Genomic DNA, 23,929 nt, shown 5'->3' on the forward strand with positions numbered 1-23,929 from the left:
TTCCAGGGGGTAGTGAAAGTAGAGTGAGATTACAGGGTGGAGAGCAGATGGGAACTAGGAGAGTAGGGACGGTGAACAGGGACCAGTCTTCAAGTGTTTAATTCATTAAAAAAGGGAGGTCATCATTCAGCAAACATGAACTGAGGACCTTCTAGGACAGATACCGGGGATACTACTGGGGATAAGACCTGGGCTCCAAGCTCAAGGAGCAAGATGTATCATGGTGTGGCAGGAAAGCACTGTCAGAGGGTGATGTGAGAGCATACTGCAATGGAAGGAAAAAGAAAGAATATCAATTGAGGAAGGAAGGGGGAAGTAAAGGGAGGCTTTTTTAGGGTAGGCAAGACTCGAGTGTGTTTGATAGTGTTCTTAAGCCTTGGAAAGAAAAGAACATATATTCACCACCAAGCCTTCAATACCTTGTAAAGATGGACCATGTCTAAACTGACATACCATTACCTTCAAAATGCACCGTTTCTCCTACACTTGGAGAGACTGTTGTTTCTTCTACTGAACTCAGGAGAAAAAGTGGCTCATGTTCAGGAGCCCTAGGCCAGGAAAACAGCCCACCTGAACTCCAGAGAATGTCAGGTGGGAGACGCTCCATCATGAAAGGCATTATGGAACACCAACTCTGCCTGAGGGTGCGAAAGGCGGGTGTCTCCCACTGTAGGCCCTTGCTGGGCCAAAGGAAAGGTGGAACTGCCTGTGATATTTCTTCTTTCTTTCCCCCTTCAGAGTGCAGAGCTGAATCTTTATGAGCGAAACACATGCCTTCCCCTTCCCCACAGAACACATACATGCAGACAACAGATCATCAACTTTAGTCAGATATGTTACCTGGCTAGCCAATCTATTCTGGCATAGACCAGTTATCAAAAGGCTTCATCTTAAGGAAATTCCACACAGAACTTACTTGTCTTTGGACCCCCAAGACCTACCTCGGTGGGCTGGTCGGCTGGCTGTGGCATCAGGAGTTGGTTATGGTGCTGCAGTACCGTCTTCAGGTAATCTAAAACGGTCTGGCAGGGCACTGGGAGGAAGGAAAGGCAACAGTTACACATTAGCTAGCCCTCAACATGAAAATAAACTCTTGAGGTCTAAAAACACTGTTGATGTGAACTTCTAAAAAAAAGGATCTGTTTTCTAAAGGAAATAGAATCTCCTTTCATTTGACATCCGCAGTTATTTCAGTTAGTAAATACAGAACAGATGCTACAGTTTGGGGACAATTTTTAGGATCAGCACAATTTGAGATCTTTCAAGTCCAACTTACTCCAATGCAAATCTGGGTCAACAATAACGATCATGAATAACTCAAAGAAGAGATGTGAACTCTGACTTTACTTTTGGTATAAGCACCTAATGGCACTTTTAAAATTAAAGCACTTAAAGCTAATATTTCTCTGGCTGATAATGATATAATACTCATTGCTATGGTTTAAATGCAGTTTTTCCCTCTAAGGATCATAAGCTGAAGCTTGGTCTCTGCAGTGTCAATGCTGGGAGATGGTGGAACTTAAGAGGTGGAGCACAGTGCAAAGCTTCTGAGTCAACAGGCAATGCCCTGGGAAGGAACAGTGGGTCCCTGAGTTAGTACCTGAGAGAAGGGTAGTTATAAAAGATCAAGTCTGCCCCAGCCCTCCTCAAGCCCTAGCTTCCTGGCCCACCATATGATCTCCTTTTCACACCTCCTCCCACCATGATGCTATCTGCACAGAATGATGCAGCCAGGACCCTTGCCAGAGCCAGCACCTTAGTGTTTTAGCCTGTAGCATCCCAAACTGAGCTAATAAACTTCTAAGTTACTCAGCTTTGGGTATTTCACTATAATAATAATAAACAGATATGTTCTTTCTTTCTTTTTTTGAAGACAGGGCCTTGCAAAGTTGCTGAGGCTGGTTTTGAACTTGGGATCCTCCTGAGCTGCTGGAATTACAGGCATGCGCCACTGTGCCCAGTTGAAGAAGTTCATTTTTAATGACAGAATCAATCTAGTTTATTAACAAACAGGAATCCTATTCAATCGAAATTTGATTCCCAACACCTATCACCTAGTTCTTACTGAATGCATCCCTTTCTCTGGTTTTAACAAGGTCCATTGATTTGGTCCAATTCAGACTTGGTATGTGTTTCATTGACTATTACACTATTTTTTTTTTGAGACTTTGTCTTATATATTCATTTAATAATTACAGTAAAACTGAATAGATATTAACCCAATAGAACATGACTTTTTTGTTCCATTACATAAATAATGCCTACATCTTAAGATTTACATTAGCACTCTTTCAGGAATTTTGACTAATTGCTTTCAAAGGTCTTGGTAGCTTAGTTAAGAATCTAATTTATATGAATTGTTGCCACTATCTTTCTTAGCTGTGTTTTTCTAAGATGTTTTTGTCACATTAAAGAAAATAATAAATATTTAACCTAAGCCCCAGTTTTAAAGTATCACCACAGAGCTTTCTTCACTTTCTTTTTCTCACTTTTTTTTTTTTCCTTCAGATAGCAGACAGAAGTTATCATTTTTATCCCCTGCTAATGGCTTTGGGTTTTCAGGTGACATCACATAACAAACTAAAAATTATATCAACAGCCTTTTGAAGAATTTAAATGACAAGAAGTAGAAGTAGGTTAAGAAATCTTTCTTCTTGCCCCTGAATTATTTTCTTTAATAACCATCCTTACAGACCTGTGTTATGGCCATCACAAATAGCCCTCCGAATGTATTCTTCAAATTGAAGTAGCATTTGCTGCACAGCCACAGAGGTCAACCAAAGTAGCCACGGTGGTGTCAGTTTGAAGTAGGCCTATTACTACACCACAGTTTAATAAAACCTGTCAACTCCTGATTTCAGCCTGTGAAAGCCCAATCCACTTTACAGATGCCATAGTGAGAAGGATGCCTCTTTTGGCTTTGGACATTAATTACTGGGAAAAAAAATAAAATAAAGCAGAATTGAGAAACTAACAGAGGCAGGAGACAGGGCTGTATTTTAGTTCTGGGGTTTTTACTCATTGTGTGGCCTTTGTTTACTTATTTTTAAAATTTTTTGGTGCTGGGGACTGAACCCAGGGGCACTTTACCAATGAGCCACATTCCTACTCCTTTTTAATTGTAGACAAGATTTTGCTAAGTTGCTGTGGCTGTTCTGGAACTTACCATCTTTCTGCCTCAGCCACCCAAGCTGCTTAGCCTGTGAAAGCCCAATCCACTTTACAGATGACAGGTGTGTGCCACCGCATCTGGGTAATTTATCTGGTCTTTAGAACATCATTTAATTTTTGTGATGTTTGAGTCTCTTCTAGACGGGGCTGCATATGAGGATCCAAAGCAGCACTTTCTTCTTCACAGTTTATGATAAGGATAAAATGCAACAGTACATATGACTGCCTCACCAAGTGACAGGTGCAAGGAATGACCTTGGATTCAGCTCGGAAGTTTTACCAAAATTTTGTAAATGTAATTAGGATTTGAATGAACTTCCTTTGATTCCTTACTCATATTTTACAGTCATTAAGATTATGAAAAAACTTTTAAATGAAGCACAAAAAATGCTTACGAGGTGGCATATAAAATGGAATATTCAGTATGACTTCAACCATGTTAAAAATAATTATATGTATAGCAAAGAGATAGGAAAGAAATAAGCCAAAGTGCTAATAATAATAATAATTTACAATGAGGGGCTGGGGTTGTGGCTCAGGGTAGAGTGCTCGCCTAGCATATGTGAGGTACCGGGTTTGATCCTCAGAACCACATATAAATAAATAAAATAAAGGTATTGTGTCCACCTACAACTAAAAAAAAATTATTTAAAAAAATAATTAGCAATGATTTATATTTCAGTTGTGGGATTATGGTAGTTGTTACTCCTTTCTCCTTTGTCATCCTTATAAAAACCAGTACCAGTACAGGTTGAGCATATCTAATTTAAAAATCCAAAAATGCCCCCAAATCTGAAACTTTGAGGGCCAACAGGACATTACAAGGAGAAAATTTCACACCTGATTTTGTGTGATGGGCTGCAGTAAAAATGCAGGCACACTGAAAAGTTTGTATAAAATCACCTTCACGCTACCTGTATGAGGTGTATATGAAACATTAATTGACGTTGTGCTTAGACTAAGATATCCTTCTAAGGATATCTTATTATGTATATGCAAATATCCCCAAATTAGCAGAACTCCAGAATGTGGGAAGTTGTAATCCTAAGCATTTCAAATAAGAGATACTTAACCTGTATCGTAAAGAATTAATTTAGAAGTCTGGAAAACACCTCTATGACTGTCATGTCTCCTCCCTTGCATCTATTACCTTCCATGGGGAATACAAAGCCCTGGCAGAGCTAAGAGGCCAACTCTCGCTGCTTTTCACACACCCAGCATTTAGGTAGCAGTGCTAAGGTAGCCATCACCAAGGCCAGCTGATTTATCCATGCTAGAAGAAAATGGAATTGTATGTGCATCTGCTGGCTAGCTACAGGGGGCCCGATTTAGGGCAGGAAGACAGGACAAAACTCCTACTAGTGGACTGTTTAACCAACTGAAACAGCCACTGCTTTGGGCATGCTGAGTGATTCCCTTCTTCCAGGCTTTCCCCTGATGTCCTCCCCATCAGTGATCCTGCAAGGCAGATGCACCTCGGCCCCTCCAGTCCAGGGCCAGAGTGCACTCCCATTAAGAAAGGGGAGTGGACTGGGGATGTGGCTCAAGCGGTAGCGTGCTCGCCTGGCATGCGTGCGGCCCAGTTCGATCCTCAGCACCACATACCAACAAAGATGTGTCCGCCAACTAAAAAATGAATATTAAAAAAAAATTCTCTCTCTCTCTCTCTCTTAAAAAAAAAAAAAAAGAAAGGGGAGTATTCATTCTTCTTGGCTGAGGACTCTGGATAATTGCCTGGATTTTAACAGGAAGGCCACAGAATCAAGTGCAATGTTTTCTGTGGGATTGAGGGGGATACCTCAAAATCAATCAATTTGGAAAACAGAGGTGAGTATAAACTGTATTTGAAACATAAATGAATTCTGTTTATTAAAGGAGAGGTAAAACATACCCTGACCCACAGCTTCACCATGCTGCCTGCCTAGAAGAAGCACAGGACACTGTAAGGGAGTTGTGGAAAATCTCCTGTTCTCTTGTTCCTTTGTCTTATTCACCTACAGTTTGTGGACTGCAGTGGAATTTCTAAGTGTATATTCGGGGCTCATAGGGAATAAGCATACAGGGTATCATGCGTGGTTCCTTGCAGTTCAGACCACCACGTAATACCCCTGGTCTCCAATGGAAGAGAGCCAGGTCAGGGCTTACAGCTTGAAAAGATCATCAACAGGGTCCTCAAGGATCAGATTATGCCCCCAGAGACAGTCACTCCTAACTGCCTTTCATGCAAACACGACTTCAGATCCATTGGGCAGATTTCACCCATTCACTTTTTCATTCTGCAACCTACTAGAAAGTAAATGAGAAACCCAAACCAAAAATACGTATTAAAAGGAAAAAATGCTGTAAAGGAACCCCAAATGCACCTCTCCTGACATGAATGTTTTTAAGTTTTTCCCCTCCATGCAACAACACTTTAAAATGCGTATCAGACAGAGAAAATAGGAAGCTCCTTTGCATCAACAACAAAAAGGAAGACTCCCTAGTCTATGTGGATGCTTATCATGGTTAGGAAAGGGGAGTTAAATCCCACACAGAATGGGGGTTTTTAAGACATCCTAAGATAATATGATAGATACCTGGCAAAAAGTCTTGAGAATTACTCCTCAAGTAACTGTTGGGTCCTGTTTTTTAAATGTACTAACGCTGACACTTACAAACTAACTACGTGATCCTGGGACAGTTGCTTGATCTGAGTCTGTCATCTCACTTGTAAAACTGTAATAGCTACTGCCAATTAGTTGAAATAATACATGCAAAGCAGTACCCAGGAAGTACTGCCTACTGTAAGTTACAATGATTTTAAGAGTAGGAGTCTAGTGAATTCTTCACAGAAGCCACTTAGCTGTTGACCATGCTGTCTTGGCTGCTGGGCTATCTAAGCAGCTGTACAGTAAGGTTCTTCTAAGGGAAACCACTCTAATTCTGGTTTTGCCTTTTGTTGTTGTTGTTGTTTTTTTTTTTTTGGTACTGGAATTTGAACTTAGGGCATTTAACCCAACTTGGGGAATGATGAGAAGTAGGAGAGCCCTTTTTTGCATTTTATTTAGAGACAGGGTCACTGAGTTGCTTAGTGCCTTGCTAAGTTGCTGAGGCTGGCTTCTGAGCACGCATTCCTCCTGCCTGAGCATCCTGAGCCACTAGGATTACAGGTGTACACCACTGCGCTTGGGCGGTTTTGCCCATATTAAGGGTGTGCAGGGCTCTAGTTCTAATTCTCATTGCAGATGACTACATTAAAATCTTGATCAGTTTATTATTCCTCAAGCACTATTTAGTCTACCTTGCTAGACAATTGCTTTTAGAGATTTAAAAACTTTTTAAAATGTACCACACACAATTTTACAGGGAGATTGAAATTTCTTACTGTCCTTTGACAACCATGGCCACCTGTGTGCGTAATCATTTTTTAAGTGTTCTATTCACAGTTTCTATAAAGCTAAGCTCCTGAATGGAACTATTTAGAAATAAATAATCAGCTCTAGGTATTAGTCTACAGATGAATGGTTATATTTTTGATAATGACAATGCCTTATTTCCACTTAATTCAATTAACTGTGTAGCTGCCACAACATGCCTGACAGTGGGCCAGGAATTGGGGACACAAAGACAACTCTGACTTTGTTCTGTCTTCAGGGCCTTAAAGGACCTCTCTTCCTATCTCATTAGGCAACAGACAGAGTAAACACTTTCCTTGAAAATGGTTTTAACAGAAAAATGCATGATGTACTATGGAAATTGGTTAGTTGTGTTTGGGATCTGGGGAAAGGTCTGTTATGGAGAAGAAGTGTCACCTGTATTGAAGGATGTGCAGGAGTTTCTCAAGGGGGAAGACGGCAATATGTTCCTGGGTTGGAAGGGATAGCAGGAGTAAAAGGAAGACAAGAGGCATACAACTGTCTGACTTCTCAGAGAATCATAAACTGTCCAGGGGGATCAGAACACTGGCAGATAGTGGGCACTGAGGTGAGGGTGGAGTTTTCAATACAGGACAGGAAGACAGCAAGGTAGTCAAGGGCCTTGTGTGCCACAATCATGGGGCTGGATTTTACTCCACAGACTAGGGGCTCTTTGGCAATTGATGACCTGGGGCAATTTGAGGGGAGTGACTGGAGTCTGGGAGAGAAGTTGAGTGACCCTTTGAATTATGAGATTTGCTCAGATAAAGGCAGTGGGAAGAGGCAGGAGGGTTCAAACTGGTGAGTATGTGAGAGTGGAATTCAGAGGCTTGGGGAATGACAAAAAATGGGAGAGAGAGATGAGTCATGGTGGATCTGAGGCTCCTAACCTGGGTAATGAACTGAAGGGTGACATCTTTACAAGTTAAGAACACTGTTCATTAATTTAGGAAGAGTACTTAAGTTCTCTGTATTGGCAAGCAAGGAACAGATGCCTTCTCTCTTTTTTCTTAGAGTTGAAATTTATCGAGTGCTCTCTGGAATACCTAGCAGGCACTCACTTGCTACTTATTTAATCTGTTTTTTCAACATCTCTGTAGTATTGTTAACCTGTTTCATGGAGGGGGAATATGAGTCTCAGAATGGTTAAATTATTTGCCAAATCATGGACTCTGTGTCTGCAAATGTGCTTACTTGTTAATATCCACATCAATATCCCTGGTGCTTCTGCAGTCACTCACAGACATGGGAAAAGCACAGGGAAGTTTGAGTCACCTGACATGCACAGGTCCAACTGAAATTGACCACTGTGATGGTCTCTATCTTCTTGTTTCAGTTCTCATCTGTAGACAAGTGTCCTTGCTGTCGTCTGTTTTCGTGCTGTGTTTTCATTAGTGATTTTACTGCCTAAGTGGCCTTTAACTTAGTGCTCAAGTGGTGTCTATTGTTCCTAAGCACAAGCAGGTGTCTAGTGCCTTATGGAGGCAGGTGTGATGGACAAGTTGCACTCAGGCCTGGGTTATAGTGGTGTGGGATTCTACAGGCCAGTGGAGTTCAATGTCAACCAACCAAATACAAACAGCAAATAAGGTCTCTTTGAACAAACACACCCATAAACAAGGTATGTAATGACTAGTGGAAAATACTGTGAGCAGGGGCTCTCTGTAACATACTTTGTACTTCCCTTAGGAATAATGCTAATTCACTGTTCACAAACTTTTATAGAACACAAGGGCCCATTCAATGGTAGATTTGGAGTCAGAAACCTTGGATAATAATTCTAGGTCTGCAACTGATTTCACCTGTCTGGGTCTCAACGTTATCTACAGAATGGGGATGATATTATTTGCTATAGGCTCATGGAGTTATGAGAATAAACTAAAATGATTATAAGCATATTTTTTTTTTTTTTTAAACAAAGTAGGACTGGGGTTGTAGCTCAGTGATTGAGCACTTGCCTTGCATGAGGCACTGGGTTCCATCCTCAGCACCACATTAAAAAAATAAGTAAAATAAAAATATTGTGTCCATCTACAACTAAAGAAAAAAAACCGAAAAGACAAAGTAGAAGTTCTTATGTAAAGAACAACAACATTCTTTAATAAAGGGTGCTGGAAAAACAACTGCCACACGAAAAGAGTGAAATTAGACCCATATCTTATACCATACGTAAAAATCAACTAAAAACACATAAAAGACCTAAATATCAGACTAGAAGCTATAAAATTCCTAGAAAAGAACAGAGGAAAAGCTCCTGGACACTGGCCTTGACACTGACTTTTTGGATATCACGCTGAAAGCCCAGCCACAAAACCAAAATTAAACAGACAGGATCTCAAACTAAAAAGCTTCAGCACAGCAAAGAAAACAACCAACAAAATGAAACACAAGCCTACAGACTAGGAAAATATTTGTAAACCATGTATATGATCAAGGGTTAGTATCCCCAATTTATGAAGAATCCATACAACTTAATAGTAGAAAATCAAATAACCCGATTTAAAAAATGGACAAGACTTGAATACATATTTCTACAAGTATATAAACATGGCCAACAGCTAAATAAAAAGGTGCCCAACACCACTAATCATCAGGGAAATGAAAATCAAAACTACTATGACATGCCACTTCAAACTGATCACAATGACTATTATCATAAAGTCAAAGATAACATGTTAGCAAGGATGTGGAGAAAAGGGAACCCTCATATACTCTTGGTGGGACTATATGGTCAGACATTATGGAAAACAGTAGGGAGGTTTCCAAAGAAATTAAACAGAACTATCATATTTCCCAACAATTCCTCTTTTAGGCACATCCACAGGCAATGAAACTACCACATCATAAAGGCATCTGCACTGTCTGTGTTCACTGCAACATCATTTACAGTAGCCAAGACAGAGGAACAACACATTTCTGCAGCAGCAATGGGTAGAGAAATGGTGGCATATATATATAGAATGAAATACTGTTCAGCCATTTTCTACAATATGGATGAGCCTGGAAGACATTATGCTAAGTGAAAGAAGCCAGGCAGAGAAAAACGTTGTGTGATTTCATATATAGAATATAAAAAACCACACAGATGTGCTGATAGAGAGGAAAGTAGTTACTGGGGATCTGGGGAGGGGGAAGAAATAGGTCAAATGTAACAAAGTAGCAGATACATAGGTTGAACAAGTCTAGAGATCTAATGTACAATATGAAGGCGAAAGTAATTAAAATTATACTGTATTTTGGATTCAGGCTAAATGAGAAGATCTTTATTCTTTTTGCCATAAAAACAAAAAAATGGTTAACTGTGTGAGATGGTGGATATTAACTTCACTATAGTAAGGTTTTAATTACCTACATAAATTCCATAACCTCATGTGATATAGCTTGAATATATACAATAAATTTTAAAAATAAATAAATTTATCTTCCCTATATTTGGCACTTGGAAAATTTCAAGGTAATTTAATTACCACATTTTATGATTCTAAGACACAGTTTTTCTTATTTTAATATTACCAACTTCATGTTCAAAAACGATTATAATGTATAATTATGATTTGCATTGTTTTCCTTCTTTCTTAGTAGAACATAAACACTGGTGTCTTATACTCAGTGGTGTCTTAGATTAATGAAATATGGTATTTTATAGCCATTCTCCTTTATATGTGCTCATAACATCTTTAGGCTACCCTAACCTGAAACTTTAATCCATTGAAAAATTCCACCCATCATTTTCTTCTAAAAAAATCTCTTAGCACTTCATATTCTGATCCAAATACTTTTTCCTTTCGAAGCTTCTCTTTTTTTGCAGTACTAGGAAATTAACCCAGAGCCTTGCACATTCTAGGCACAACTCTACCTCTAGCTACAACCCAGCTCTTTTTACTTGACTTTCAGTCAGGGACTTACTAAGTCTGCCCAGTCTGGCCTCAAACTTTCCTGCCTCATCCTTCTGAGTAGTTGGGATTACTGACTTTTTTTTTTTTTCAACCTATTTTCAAAAAATTTCACGTTTTAACTGACTTTGTAATTTCTATCGTGGTGACCTAATTAATTAATACAAGGAAAAAGCACCACTGCCATTTCCTTGGAGTAACAGAGTGAAACTAACTCTGAAAACTAAGACAGCACCTCCTAGAAGCCTCTGGTTTTCATGGAATTGATCATCAGTAAGACTATACTGAAAATTCACAAATAATACTTAACATTGGCCTCTTGGGTAGTGCCAAAAATACACCTCTCGCCAGCCTGTTTTTGGTAAGGTCTCAAGACCTTCCTTTTCCCAATTTACAGCTGCTTAAGTGAAATCATTTCTTAGATGATAAGCTCATTTCTCTTAATTTACTTCAAGAACTGCTCCAGGTATGAAGGCTTTATTATTTGGGGGAACTCTTTCTTTTGGAGGGCTATTGCAGTTGCTCAACAGTACTCCTCTGGAGAAGCAGAGATGAGATCAAGGAAGCTCCCTGGACTCTGCCTGCAGCATGTACTCTCATTTCACTCCCAACCGATTCCCTCTGCTAATCACTGAGTGCTGCCTTCTTTTATATACATCCATCCAGACTGGCTATAAAAAAGTTGATTGCCCTATAGGTAGATTCTTGAGGAAAGTTACAAGTCCATCCATGGAAACGTACTGGCCTCTAGGACAATAGGGGCCTACTATGTCCACTGGGAAGCAGGGACACTGCCTAGGGAAAACCCCTCCAAGTTATATAGTGGTGTTACTGCTTGACAAAACACTCTTAGCATGTGCAAAACCAGCCTCTTACTGCACTTTTCTTCAAATGAGTCCCTAAAAATAATAGATTTTTTTCCCCCCTAAAAATGCAGAGCCAATAGAGAGAAGAGTTCTTCAGAAGCTGGGCTCCATTGCTTGTGGTTCTGAATGGCTGGTGTCAGTTTCTACAGCAGGATGATCCCCAGGATGCTATTTTTCTCCTCCAGTGAAAGAGGAGTGGGAGTAGATCTGAAAATATCCTACTGAGGTAAACCCTTAGTGAGTGGACCACAATTCCCAGGACTTAGAGTTGTAGAATCCCCAGTGTGTTAGCTGCAACCCTATCTCCCTGATTTGGGGAAATGAGCAGTGCTCTGGTTCTGGTTCTACCCAGCGATCTCCTGCAGTCAGTACCTTCCTGACTTGGGAAAATGGCACCTCTCTGCATCTAATCCACAGCTCAAATGCAAAAAGAAAATGAATTAACTTCACTAGAGCTTCTCCTCCCCAAGACTACTTCACTTAATCTAACTCCAAAATGTTCTGAACAAAATCTCAGCTCTATTTGGGAAATTCTTTTAAATGAAAAGAGTGGAAAGATGAATTTCTAATTTAGCAGTTCTAAACATTCATTTCTGTTTTTGCCTTCTAGATGTTCTAATAAACAAGTGCGAACTTTATTAATGTCTTTTATTTCTAGATCAGATACCAAATAGGTGATACAAAAATACCAGGTTAAGTGAACATAACTTATGTTTAGATGCATGTGTCAGCCTTCAAAGTTTAAAAATTTATTACGTATGCTTTATTTGACCATAATAAAATAGTATGGTAGTTCATGTATGTAATTAGCTAGACTGCGTAGATTGGTTAAGTATATACTCCAAAATTTACCATCCATGGGCTGCATGATTAAAAGTTTGAAGAGACTGTTCTATTGATGATCTTAATGTCTTTTCTAAGTCCCAGGCACACAGTAGAATTCAAAGATCAATGTAAAATCAGTGCTTTTCCAAAAATTGAAAACAACTTAGCAACTTGGAAAAGGTCTCTGCATACAGACGATTCTACTACTCTGAAAATCTAGTCTTTTTTTAAACAGACAGTAGATGCCTAGTGTTTAACCAGGACACAAATAGTTTAGGGCCAGCTTAATTACTGCTCTATCTTTGGCCTATTAGTTTACTGTTTCTTATTAACTTTAAGGGGGAGTCTGTATTCTAAAAGAGACTATGCCTGCTGAAACTTAATAAGAAAAGCAAGGGAAATTAATGGAACAAAAGAGATTTGTTCAGTACTATTGCAGTACACCTCTGAATGGATATTTTCACTGTAATTTCTAGCAATGGCAAAGCCTTTAAAACCACAGCAACAGGACCACTTTTTTGAAAGGAACTCAGGCTCACAGCACTTGACCTACTTCAATGTCAAGGAATCACATCTAGGAATTATTTTAAGACTGATAAAGATGCCTTTCATGAGGAATATGGTCTTTAAGTCTATACCCAAGATCACTGTAGCTGAAACAAAGACAAAATAGTCTAGTGACTCATCCCCAAACTTCTTTGGCACTGGGTAGGCTTAAGACCTCTTTATCGTGCCTATTTTCCCAATTCTTCTGTTGCTGGCCAAAAAAAATTTTAAAATTAAAAAAATTACACACATACACATTATGCATACAGAGAGTGGAAATAACGGAAAGAGTAAGATTTGCAGTTGTCCTGCAAGTCATGTGGAAGCATACCTGGGATACTTTCTAATTTCCTTCTGAGCTCTTCATTTTCTTGTTGCAGTGAAATAACCTCCTGCTCTAGCTCTTGGCATCGGGGACAGTAGCCTTCTTCTTCCTCCTCCTCTTCCTCCTCTGGGAGTGTAGAAGATGATGGGTGACCATGGGACTCAGAGGTTGCTGGGGAGGTCCAGCCACCTAGTGTATGCACGGGAGAGGTGGAGAGAGGATCCACATCGGCCAGGTGGCCATACTCACTAATCGTTGAGGTGTTTGGAGTTGGAAAGCTCCCCGAGAGCAGGTAATTTTGGAGGGAGTCAGTGAAAACTCTTAAAAAGGCAGAAGTTTGTTGTTTCCTTTGCATATATTGCATCTCTATGTCTACATTGTCTGAAGTCTGACTGTGGACCCCTTTCCCAATATGACACTGTTCCTGTCTTTCATTATAACTAGAGCCTTCCTGCTTTACGCAAGAAATCATGGATTGAGAATGGTTTGAGTCCAGAAGTTTTCCTCCACAATTTAAGAGGCTAAGAACTCGACTGCACTGCTGGGCAAAGGCATCCAAAATCATACGACTCTCTGAAATGAAACAAAAAGACATGTCAGTGACCAACAGCTTAAGACGACAAATAAACAAAAGTCCTCAACTTTAACACTTAAACCCATTAAAATATGTATTTTTACTCTGCCATAAACCAGATGACACAGAGAATCCACTGTTAACAGGACAAATTCCTATTGTTCTATGATTGGCAGGTTCCTGATGAGTCACCTCCAGTCTCTTACTCTAAGCAATGGCTGGCCTATGATTCTGGGCACCGTACAGAGATTTCTCTCTCTCTCTGACATTAACTGGCCTGCACAGGTCTGCACTCACACCTTCAGCTTCATTAATATCCTTACTCTAATGAATGGAGCTGGCCACTGCAGACTCAATTCCTCATTGATAGGAGGGCTTAGAGCAATCATTACTTCTATTTCTGGAGTGCCCTTATGCCCTTGCTATTAATCAGCTGATACAATCCCTGCCGAGAGTATGTAGCTCCCAGATGCAAACTGGAGAAGAAAGATAAGTCTTTTTGAAGAGCTCACTAGAAATCTAAGATAAAACAAAGAGTGGGTCTATAGGCAAAGAATGAGCACAAAACAAAACCGCATGTGTCATTCAACTTCTTTATTTAGTATTCCTTCTTTAAATTTACCTGCTAATTTGGATTTCTTGTCAAAGCCAATGTTTAGGCTGACCAAGATCCATATATCTGAAAATCAGGAGTGCCTCTTCTCAGAGCCATTTTCATTTGATTGTCACATCTCCCCAAATGGCATCAGGCGTGGGTGCTAGGTAGCCCACATACATGAATTCTAAAGCATATTAACTGTCAAGCAGTGAAAAGCGAAAAGTAAACTGAAACCAATCAACTCCCTACAAAACACAGGAAAAACTCCCCAAATCATGATAGTGTTATTTAACATCAGCCTAAGGTTCTTGAGTATTCACCCTATTGGAAAATGTCACTGGAAAGGTTCTCTTCCTATTACTACCTAGACAAGTGATTATAAACACAGACAGGGACACTTTCCAGAGTTTATACAGTGGTATGAGGATGCTTCAGCTTCTCCTTACCCAGAAAAATGGCAACAAGGAAAGCACTAGAGAATTTAGCTGCCAGTAATACTTGTTTGTAAAACAGCCACTTGCTGCTTCTGAGAATGGTGACTATTCCTTTTTCTTTCCCAGGATAGGAGACCTTCAAAATTAAAAATATTGAAATACTTGTGTGCTTCTACAGGCAACAAGACAGAAGAGTTGCAGTAAGAAAACCTCTAGAAAACCCAGGATATGTGACCAATGAAATTGCATTTCAAGAGACCCCTGTGCAGTGCCTCCTCCCGGGTTTTTTTCCTTAGCATTCTTTTGTGAAGTAACTATGGTATTGGGGAGACAGAGGAGTCCAAGTAACCTGGTTCTAACTATTTAATGAGAATGTGAATAAAAATCCCACAACAAGGTTGACTGGCACACAGGAAGCATCCCTCATGTACCCCACATCTATACAATGCTACCATTCCAGAATCCTTTAGAAAAATAACAAGTCAGAAACCAGAGCCCAGATCTTTTCTGTTCAGGAAGCAATTACAGGCTGTACTGGGGTGGGAGGATCAACTCAGTGTCTCAAGAAATACTGAGGTAGGACTCTTGTAAACATGTAGAGGACCTCAGTTTACAGCATTTTCAGATTTACTTGGCTGAGATGGGGGTGGCAAGATCACCTTTGGCAGCCCTCAGGGCTGTTTACTTCTTGGGACAGCACTTCCTTACTCTTAGGAACAGTACTATGAATCTCTGCCCTGACCCTCCTCCTCCAGCCAGTCTTCTCCCTGTTGTAAGGTACAAGATTAAGAACTCCCTACTCTAACTGCTTGGGGAGCCTGTGTCCTCAGCCATCTACCTACAGAGGGATAGCAGCTAGAGCTTGGAAGCATGGACTGTGTGCATATGATGTACTTCTGAGTGCAAGATGAAGCTGGGAGTCAGAAGAGGTGGTCATGGTTGGCTAAAAATCCCAAAATCAAACCTGGTCATTATAAAGGTGTATTTGTCAAGACAGGTGAAGAGAATGTATTTTATTTAACCTCTGATTCAAGATTTTTAATTATTCAATACATGATATAAGGCCTGCTTTTTGGTCCTGAGTCACACAAATACTTTGATGCCATTTCATTACAATGACCTAAACCAAAAAAAAAAAAAAAAAAAAAAAAAAAAAAACCACCAAAAACATGAAAGTAAACAGCCGAACCATACAAGTGGGGAGGTTTAAGATGTTTTATTCTCATTTTTTCACTTCCTAGTTTTTATTCTTTTATTAGTAAAATCAAAGGATGATATTGATTGGGAATGTTCAATTCTAGCACAAGAGCAGTTTTCATTCATTTTAATCCTATAATCCCATTCTAGACTTGAAGTTGTATTTACTGTTTGCATTTTAATCAGCATAGTCCCAATTGATTTACAGCCTATACACCTTTAACATAACCTTGATGAAAGGGACAAATACGCAAGGAAAGGCTAAAATAGGACTGCCTAGAAAGAGCTGCTCGATTATATTTGTTCAGTGTCATAGAGAACACTCAGTAGTTTTAATCATATTGATGAATCACATTACAGCATAGATTTTAAGGGGAAAAAATCTGACTTAGGGACAAGCGTGATTTGTTTTCTTAATTGAAGGATAAACTCATAACATGCTGAGAAAAAATCATTATGTAATATACTACATTATGAAGATAATCTATTAAAGTGTACTCAGAATATCAGAGAATAGCTACAATCATAAAATAGTTCTTGCCTGCAGTTCTTAAAATGCTTCATTCTGAATTTGTTCTTAGAATTGAAATATACAAAAATAGCAATCATACACCCTTAAAGTTGAATTTTTTCCCTCTTTAGTACCTTGAAATATTTGAAAACTATTTTCTATTTTAACATTGATACATGAAAGCCATGATGAAATATATTGCATTACACTTGGTGAGGGAAAATAGCAACTCTTTCCACTTAATACATATTGCAGTCAGCAATATTTTAGCTTTCTAGACAGACTATAATTAGAAATCCAAGTACTAGGCATAGCACATTATCACTAAGAAATGGAGAAAAGTTTTGTTTTCATTTGAACACAAATGAATGGCTACTGATGCATGATTCTTAATTGAGTAAAGTGTTAACATGTGTTTTAACTTTTTTTCCCCCCTAGTCATGGAATGCTCCTCACACAGGGATAGCAGTGAAGTACAAATTCAACAGTTTATAAGGAGGCTTTAAAATTGTCTATTTTATCCCCAACTTCCCTAAATAAAGCAGCATGAAATGTTAATAAATCACAATCACAAAGCACTGTAAAATGACCACTTCTAATTTATTTTGCAGCCTGTTGGGAGATAATATCATGCTGCAAATTGTGCCTAGTCTGATTCCAAAATCTAAACCCCTGATTATTTTTTTAATTAAAAAATTCATTTCTTGAAATTCTTCTGCATTTAAGTGGTTTAATCCATCCTAAATCTGATAAATGACTAAGAAGAGGGATGGGAAGTAGGCAATCAAACACAGTCTCCCTACTTTACTAATGTCCTTCTTTGTAAGGAAAGCCTTGAATGGAATGTGCCCATCACCGCAGGCTCCCAAGAGAATTCTGTTTCTATGAAGGAGATCACAGTACTCAAGATTAGTGGTAACCTTTTGATTTTAGCCCAGCGAAGGGTGAAATATATTAATATTAAAATGCAGAAGCAGAATTTTTTGTGACCTACTACCATGTATCCACATATTATAACTACCAAAAGGATTTCTAATAGTTGATTTCCATAAAACGTTAATTTAACTTCTTTTTAAGAGAGGACATCATGGCATAGAAAATAGCAGAAATGAAAGCTTTGGAAGCATCATCCTTGTCTTAAATCAATGAATGATGTCTTTTAAAAAAATGCCATCCAATTTTTTTTCATAATGGCAAACATCAACACAGCAAAACAGGATGCAATTTTTCTAAATAAATAAATCAATGATGTGTCAAAAATTAACAGATGAGTTAATATACCCGGTGCTATCAAAACCAGATGGTGCTTCCTAATATTCATCCTGCTCAGTCAATCCCTGAATATTTTCTGGACCATCGGTATATAAAATAGGATGCTGCTATTTGTGATGGCAAACAAAAGCAATCATGCCTGCCAAGCACATACTATAACAGGCAGCATTTCAGCTCTGCTAGACAGAAAGTAATTAGAATGCTTTTAATGTCCAAAAGAATGATGCTGATAGGCTGCCACAGATGTGTAGATTTATGAATATTTATATGGTGGTTTATAGCTGACACTTTTATCAGTTGAAGAAGATAAAATATCTGCCTGACTCAAAAGCTTGACAGTCAGGTTAATAAAATCTCATTAAAGAGAATGACCTATGCAATTATATAGGATTTATTGTAATTCATTTTTGATTGTACTCTGCTTAAAGATGCAATTTCCCATTTCCTGATGCCAAATTTAGGCTGCATATCAAGATCTACGTGGATTTTAACTCTAAGCCTCCCACAGAGGAAAAATGTGCTTTTAAAACCATAGTGTAATACCCCTTTTAAGGAAAATTATACTCTTCACATGATTTTATAAGAACATTGAAAAATTCTATTTTTAATCATATATTTTTCTTTTTAATGACTTGTGGCTCTTAATGGGAAATAAGATTCACTTCAACCCTTTCATCTTTTCACTGCATTTGCCCTGGATGGTCCGCTGTGCCTCTTTTCTACTAGACTCGCTTCATCCCGTTGATGCTTTGACAATTTTCAGTTTGCTAGGTGGCCTAAGACACTGCAAACACACTTTAGTGAGGGTGCAACAGGCAAAGCACCACCCCCACCCCATGTATTTAAATGGCTGTGGCGTGCATATGAGCTCATTGGCTCAAAGTGGAACCATTAGTTCCTCAAAGAACCAATCAGCTCTTCTGCTGGCTGTCCCTCTGATGGTCACTTGCATCACTGTGCTGTTGAGGGATGGCTTTGTCCATCAATGATTAATACTATGACCACAATCCATGGTGTCTAGTCCAATGGCTTTTTTTCCCCTTTTCCTTTTGCACTCAGACCATCTCCATACTGCACAGAAAAAAATCTACCATCCACTTCCTATCCTTCCAACAAGCACTAGGCATCTAGTCCTCATGGTATCAATCTTACCTCTCTGTTTAAAAACTTGTTCTTGTTTTTCTTCCTTCCTTTTTTTTTTTTTGATAGCTTTGTGAATAAAAAGTAGTATGGGAAGTTTTATATATATATATATATAAAACCTCTCACACCTTTAGATTCAGTGATGTTGATTTCTACCTGGAGACAGAGACAATAAACTAAATGGACACTAGAAGAAACACTGAAAGCACTTTAGACAAGATGAGAAGGTGGGAACTACAAAAACAAAACAAAACAAAACAACAAACAAACAAAACCCCTGGAAACCCTCACATGAAGAAAAGAAAGCAAGAGAAACTTCCAGAGCAGGGAGGTTTCATGGAAAGGACCACAAGTGACTGCTGAATGGAAAAAAAGAAGAAGAAGAAGAAGAAGAAGAAACAATACAGGAACAGTGGTAGGAAAAAACAAATTTACACAATGGATGAAAATGGGAATGAGAAGGTGTAGATTTATAGTGTATTAAGGGAATTAAAAGATTGGAAGATAGCAAAGCCTGAAAGGAGAAAGCAAGGGAAGATAAAAGACTGAACAAGGCAGATAAAAGAGGGGGAAACCTCAGTGGACATGTGAAACCAAGGTTATGCAAAGGAGTATGCAAAATAAAGAAAATGGGGAAAGGACCCAAATTGCTGGAAAACCTAAAGTAAAAGGAATGCTGAGCTGGAGTATAAATGAGGACACCAACAAGAGGTAGAATTTAAGAGTCAGACTCCAAACTCCGAAAAAAGAACATTAACCTTAATAAGGGAGAAAATACAAGAGAAATGGGGGAAAAGGACGCCCACAAGCAGCCTAACGATGAATTGTAATACCACAATAGAATACTGGGCCAACAGCAACTAAAATCAAAAACAAAAAAACCTCACAAACAACAAGGAAGCCCACATAAGAACCCCACTCAACGCCCGTCAAACATCTCCACATCAGTGAGGGTTGTGACAGAACTAGTCTTCACGGTAACCTATAATTAGATTTTCTTTTTCAAAACCAATCCTTCATGTGTCAAAATATTGACAAACAGCAGAACACTTAGCACAGGCATCTATAACTCATTTAGAGACAATACTCTTCTATTTTCATTTAAGAAAAAAAAAAAAAGACAAATTCACTGAAATATAGAATGGGAGGAGGGGTTCTAAAGTGCCATAAAAGGCCTGAGCAGGAACTTTTAAGTTCTCACGAGTCCATAAACGTGGCTGCGTCTTCAGGGAGCACAGAGCACCCTTGGGTGCAGGCCCCAGGCCGTGGCCTCCCAACGGCGCCTGTCCCTCCCAGCAGCGGGGCAGCACGCGCTAGCTCTGGGTGTGGGGTGTAGACTCCGGATTAAAGAGAGGAGATTCAGGCTCTGGGAGGGGTGCAGAGGAATTTCTGCAGGGCTGGAGCCCAGATGCTCCAGAGGAAATCAGCGCTGACAGTCTCATGGTGGGGGAGGGGGGATAACGAGCGACAAGGTAGGGAACAACGACGTGAGCAGCCTGGACCGGCGTGCCCGGAGCTGGGGAGAAGAGCGAGAACACCCCCCCCCCCGGGCGCCCAAACACCTGAATCCTCTGGAAGGTCGGACTCCAGGACCACCGCGAGGCTGGAGCGGAGGAATCAGGTGTCTCACAGCCACGGCTGGGACGATGGGGTGGACAGGGGAGGGCCCGCAGAGACAGCGCACGCAGAAGCACGAGCGCACAGGGAAAAAAAATAATAATAAAGAAAGAAAGAAGAAAAAAAGAAACACCGAGCACGAGAAATAGCCGAAGGGGACCGCGACAGGGACAGACTGCACCAAACAGAGGGAGAAACGGCGAGAGGAAAAAAAAAACAGAAGGAAAAACAAATGGAGGCGGGAGGGAGTGAAAAGGGAAGAAGTGGAAGGATAAAGTGAAGAAGCGGAGGGTAAAGAAAGGGAGCCTCAGCGGAGCCACCCGAGCAGCCCCAGGCTGTCCCCAAGCAGTTGCTCCTGTTACCCTAGGACACCTGGCTCCCACCCCCGTCCCCGACCGAGCAACGGAGCCGCCAAGCCACCTGTTAAGTGCGCGCGCCGTCGTAAACCCGGGACGCGGCGGCGCCGGGGAATCTTCCAGAAGTTGCTGCCCAAGAGTGGGGCGCATGGGAGGCCTCCAGGGAGCGTTCGGACGCTCCCCGGTCTCCCCAGTCACACACACTGGGGCGCGCGGGAGAGTGTCGGCGGTCCCCAGCTTCTCCTGCCCGGGTCCCTCCCCTCCCACGACCGTGGCGGGAAGGAAAGTTGCGCCCAAGAGTTGGTACCTGCGCTGAGCTCCAGGCTGGCGCCGTCGCTACCCGCGCTGCTGCTGCCCGCGGCCGCTGCCGGGCCGGGGCCGTACCTGACGACGGCGGCGAAGGACGACGACGACGAGGCGGCGGGGGCCGCGGGCGGGGCCGGAGTCCTCAGGTGGCCCTGGGACGCGGCGGGCGTGCAGGACGGCGACGACGACGAGGCGGCGGCGGCGGCGGCCCGGCCGGGCCCGGGGGGGTAGGAACTCTGCGCCTGGAACTGCTGCTGCGGCGGCGGCTCGCTGCTGCTGATGGAGACGGCGGCGTGCGGCGCGAAGGGCGGCGGGGGCGGCGGGGGCGGCCGCACGTGCGGCAGCTCCACCAGGGTGGGTCTGTCGTAGCGCTTGGCCAGCGCCGGTCTCTTGCTGGGGAACGTCTTGAGGACGCTGTAGGGGCTGCGCTGCTTGTAGATTTTGGGGACGCTGGGCCCCTCCTCCGCCGGCTGCATCTCCTCCTCCATTCCGCGCCTCAGGGCCGGTCTCCCGTCGCACGTCCCCTCCCTGCCCGGCGCCGGGCTCCGAGGGTGCCTCCGCCGCCAGCCAGCCGGCTCTGCCCCTGTGCGCGCGTGTGGGAGGGTGTGTGTCTGTGCCGTGGCCGCCGCCGCCGCCGCCGCCGCCTGTCGCTGAAGCTGGCATCTCCAAGCCCCCGCGCGGGGGGCTGCCGCCCGAGCGCTGATTGACAGGCCGCCTCGCCAATGCCTGGAGGGAGAAAGGAGGTAAAGAGCAAGTGTTTAGGGTAATATCTGCTAATGATAATGGGGGCGGGGGCGGGGCCTGGCGCCGCCGCCGCCGCGGGTCTGCCCGCGCGGTCGGCGCCTAAGACCGGGGAAAGGGGGGAGGGGGAAGGGAAGGGGGGAGCGGAGACCTGGGGAGTGTCCCGGTCGCAGGTGAAAAAGGTGGGGACCCGGGTCCTGGCCAGGGTGAGACTTTGGAGCTCCAGATGTGGACCCGAGGCGTCTGCTGCTGCCGGCCCGGGTCTCGCTTCCGTAATGAGCTCCTGGCGCCCCCCTGCGTGACCTCCAACTCTCGGAGTTGCACTGAGGGGGTGGTACCTAGTAGTTAGGGCGGGGTCGCCAGAGTGCGTGTGTAGAGTACATGGAGTTCCTAGGAACTGAAATTCCTCCCCCAACCTTCCGAAAAGAACATCTTGATAGTCTTGGCTCAGGTCGCCGTTTGTGCGGCCACAGGGTCCTGCTTGCACCAGGCTGTTGGCCTCTGAACTTCAGTTGATCATAGAAGTCCACAGGCCGAGGTGCTTTCACATTATTTCATTTGTACCCTGTGGAGCCCAAGAAGAGTGCCTAACGCCACAATTTCCTCCCATTCTACAGATGAGAATACTGAGGTTGAAAGGAACACCCTGGTCAGAAACTTCAACTCAGGAGTGTGTGACTTAGTTGCAGGGATATATACAAGTCATTTTAAATCCAGCTCTTAACTATTACAGCAAGTAAATTGTGCAGTTAAAAGGGGGGGAGTGGCTGACAATTCCTTTTGGGACCATGAGTATTTTTAACAACGTTGTATGTACATATATGTGTGTATACATATATATTTTATTTATATTTATATTTACAGGACCAAGGTGGCCTGAGGAATCTCACTCCCAGAATTGTCCAGTTAGTTGACTGGTCACAGCAACTGGTGCCATAGGGCCAGGGTTCTGGAGATCACCCAATTTCAGTAGTTGTTAGAATGACAGGAGATCTCAATAATTTGAAGAAGAATCCCCATGGACAACAGATGTCTTAAATATTGAGAAGGGACTTGGTTTCTCCAAGGCACTCTTTGGAGCAGACTACATTCCTATCTCAGTTCATCCTTTTTTTCCTGGACAGCATCAGAACCCCCGCCCCAAGTGTGGTTTCCAGCCTTTAGTCTTCATTATCCCGGGCAGAGTTCCTCATGCACCTTAATGTATGACCCCCATCTCTCCACTCTGAAGTTAGTTTCCTTTTCAGAGCTGTCTTTATAATCTTGGGGAAGTGACCCATTTTCTTCTTCTGGGGTCCAGTAGTTAGGGCGGGGACCCCTAACTATTTTGGCTTCCTATTTTCCAGAACTGCCTTCCTTTGGAAGCCTCTCTCCTCTTTGCCAGTTCAGTTTTTTTATTCCTCCACCCTAGAGTGTTTCCTTCTCTGCTGCAGGCTCCTCAGATGGTGCTGCCCCCCCCCCCCATTTATTAGAGATGAAATAAATAATGCCATAAATAAAAGTATTTGGGAGTCCAGGAACTGTCAGGGCTGATTAGGGCATAGAGGACATTTTCTTTCTCATTATGCAAAAGCATTTCATGGGGAAATAAAAGAGGTTTCATTGTAACTCATGCATGTCATATTTCAAGGAATTCAAGATATTAATCATATTTAACATTATTTGCAACGTTTCTCCCTAGCTTCTGAAAACTGCTAAATGAGGACACGTGGATCACTAGGAAAAAGGGAGATGAGCATAAGAGGGACAGTTAAGAAATAATGAAATGCTGTTGAAAGACAGAGAGAGAGAATGAGATGCCAGAGAGATGTTTCTTAGGTACATAAGTGAGAAATGGGGAGCTGTTTCTGAGACATGAGACAGCTGAAATTGAATGATATACTGGAGGAAATAAATGATAACAAGCCTCCCCATACTTGCCTTTCTATACAGCAGTTCTGAATTTTACATTGAAATGTTTCCCTCCCTCTTTACTCCCAGATAATTTGCTGGTAAGTCCTGACTTTTTAAAAGAAATTGAGGTGGGGAGGTGTGGAGGGGAGAAATTCTTCAGTATTTCTACTGAAGAAATGATTTTCTATACCTGGGGTCTTTCTCTTCTTCTTAGGTATTTTTATTTAATGCCTTCCTCACCACTTAGATAAGACAGTTGGGAATAC

At 41.7% G+C, this 23,929-nt stretch overlaps 1 protein-coding gene across 3 annotated transcripts in view; it reads right to left on the bottom strand.

Moving 5' to 3' along the window:
- The window catches only part of Bend4 (BEN domain containing 4), a 34,259-nt gene extending 12,742 nt beyond the window's left edge, over window positions 1-21,517 (bottom strand). For all 3 annotated transcript variants that reach the window (XM_078021248.1, XM_005319951.4, XM_078021249.1), the window contains exons 1-3: window positions 21,031-21,517; window positions 13,028-13,594; window positions 942-1,033 (exon numbers count right to left, since the gene is read on the bottom strand). In XM_078021248.1, coding sequence (XP_077877374.1) covers window positions 942-1,033; window positions 13,028-13,594; window positions 21,031-21,517 — 1,146 coding nt within the window. The remainder of the gene's footprint in view (window positions 1-941; window positions 1,034-13,027; window positions 13,595-21,030) is intronic.
- Window positions 21,518-23,929: the final 2,412 nt, after the last annotated feature.

The sequence above is a fragment of the Ictidomys tridecemlineatus genome, chromosome 9, assembly GCF_052094955.1.
Source record: "Ictidomys tridecemlineatus isolate mIctTri1 chromosome 9, mIctTri1.hap1, whole genome shotgun sequence".
Lineage (NCBI taxonomy): Eukaryota > Metazoa > Chordata > Mammalia > Rodentia > Sciuridae > Ictidomys > Ictidomys tridecemlineatus.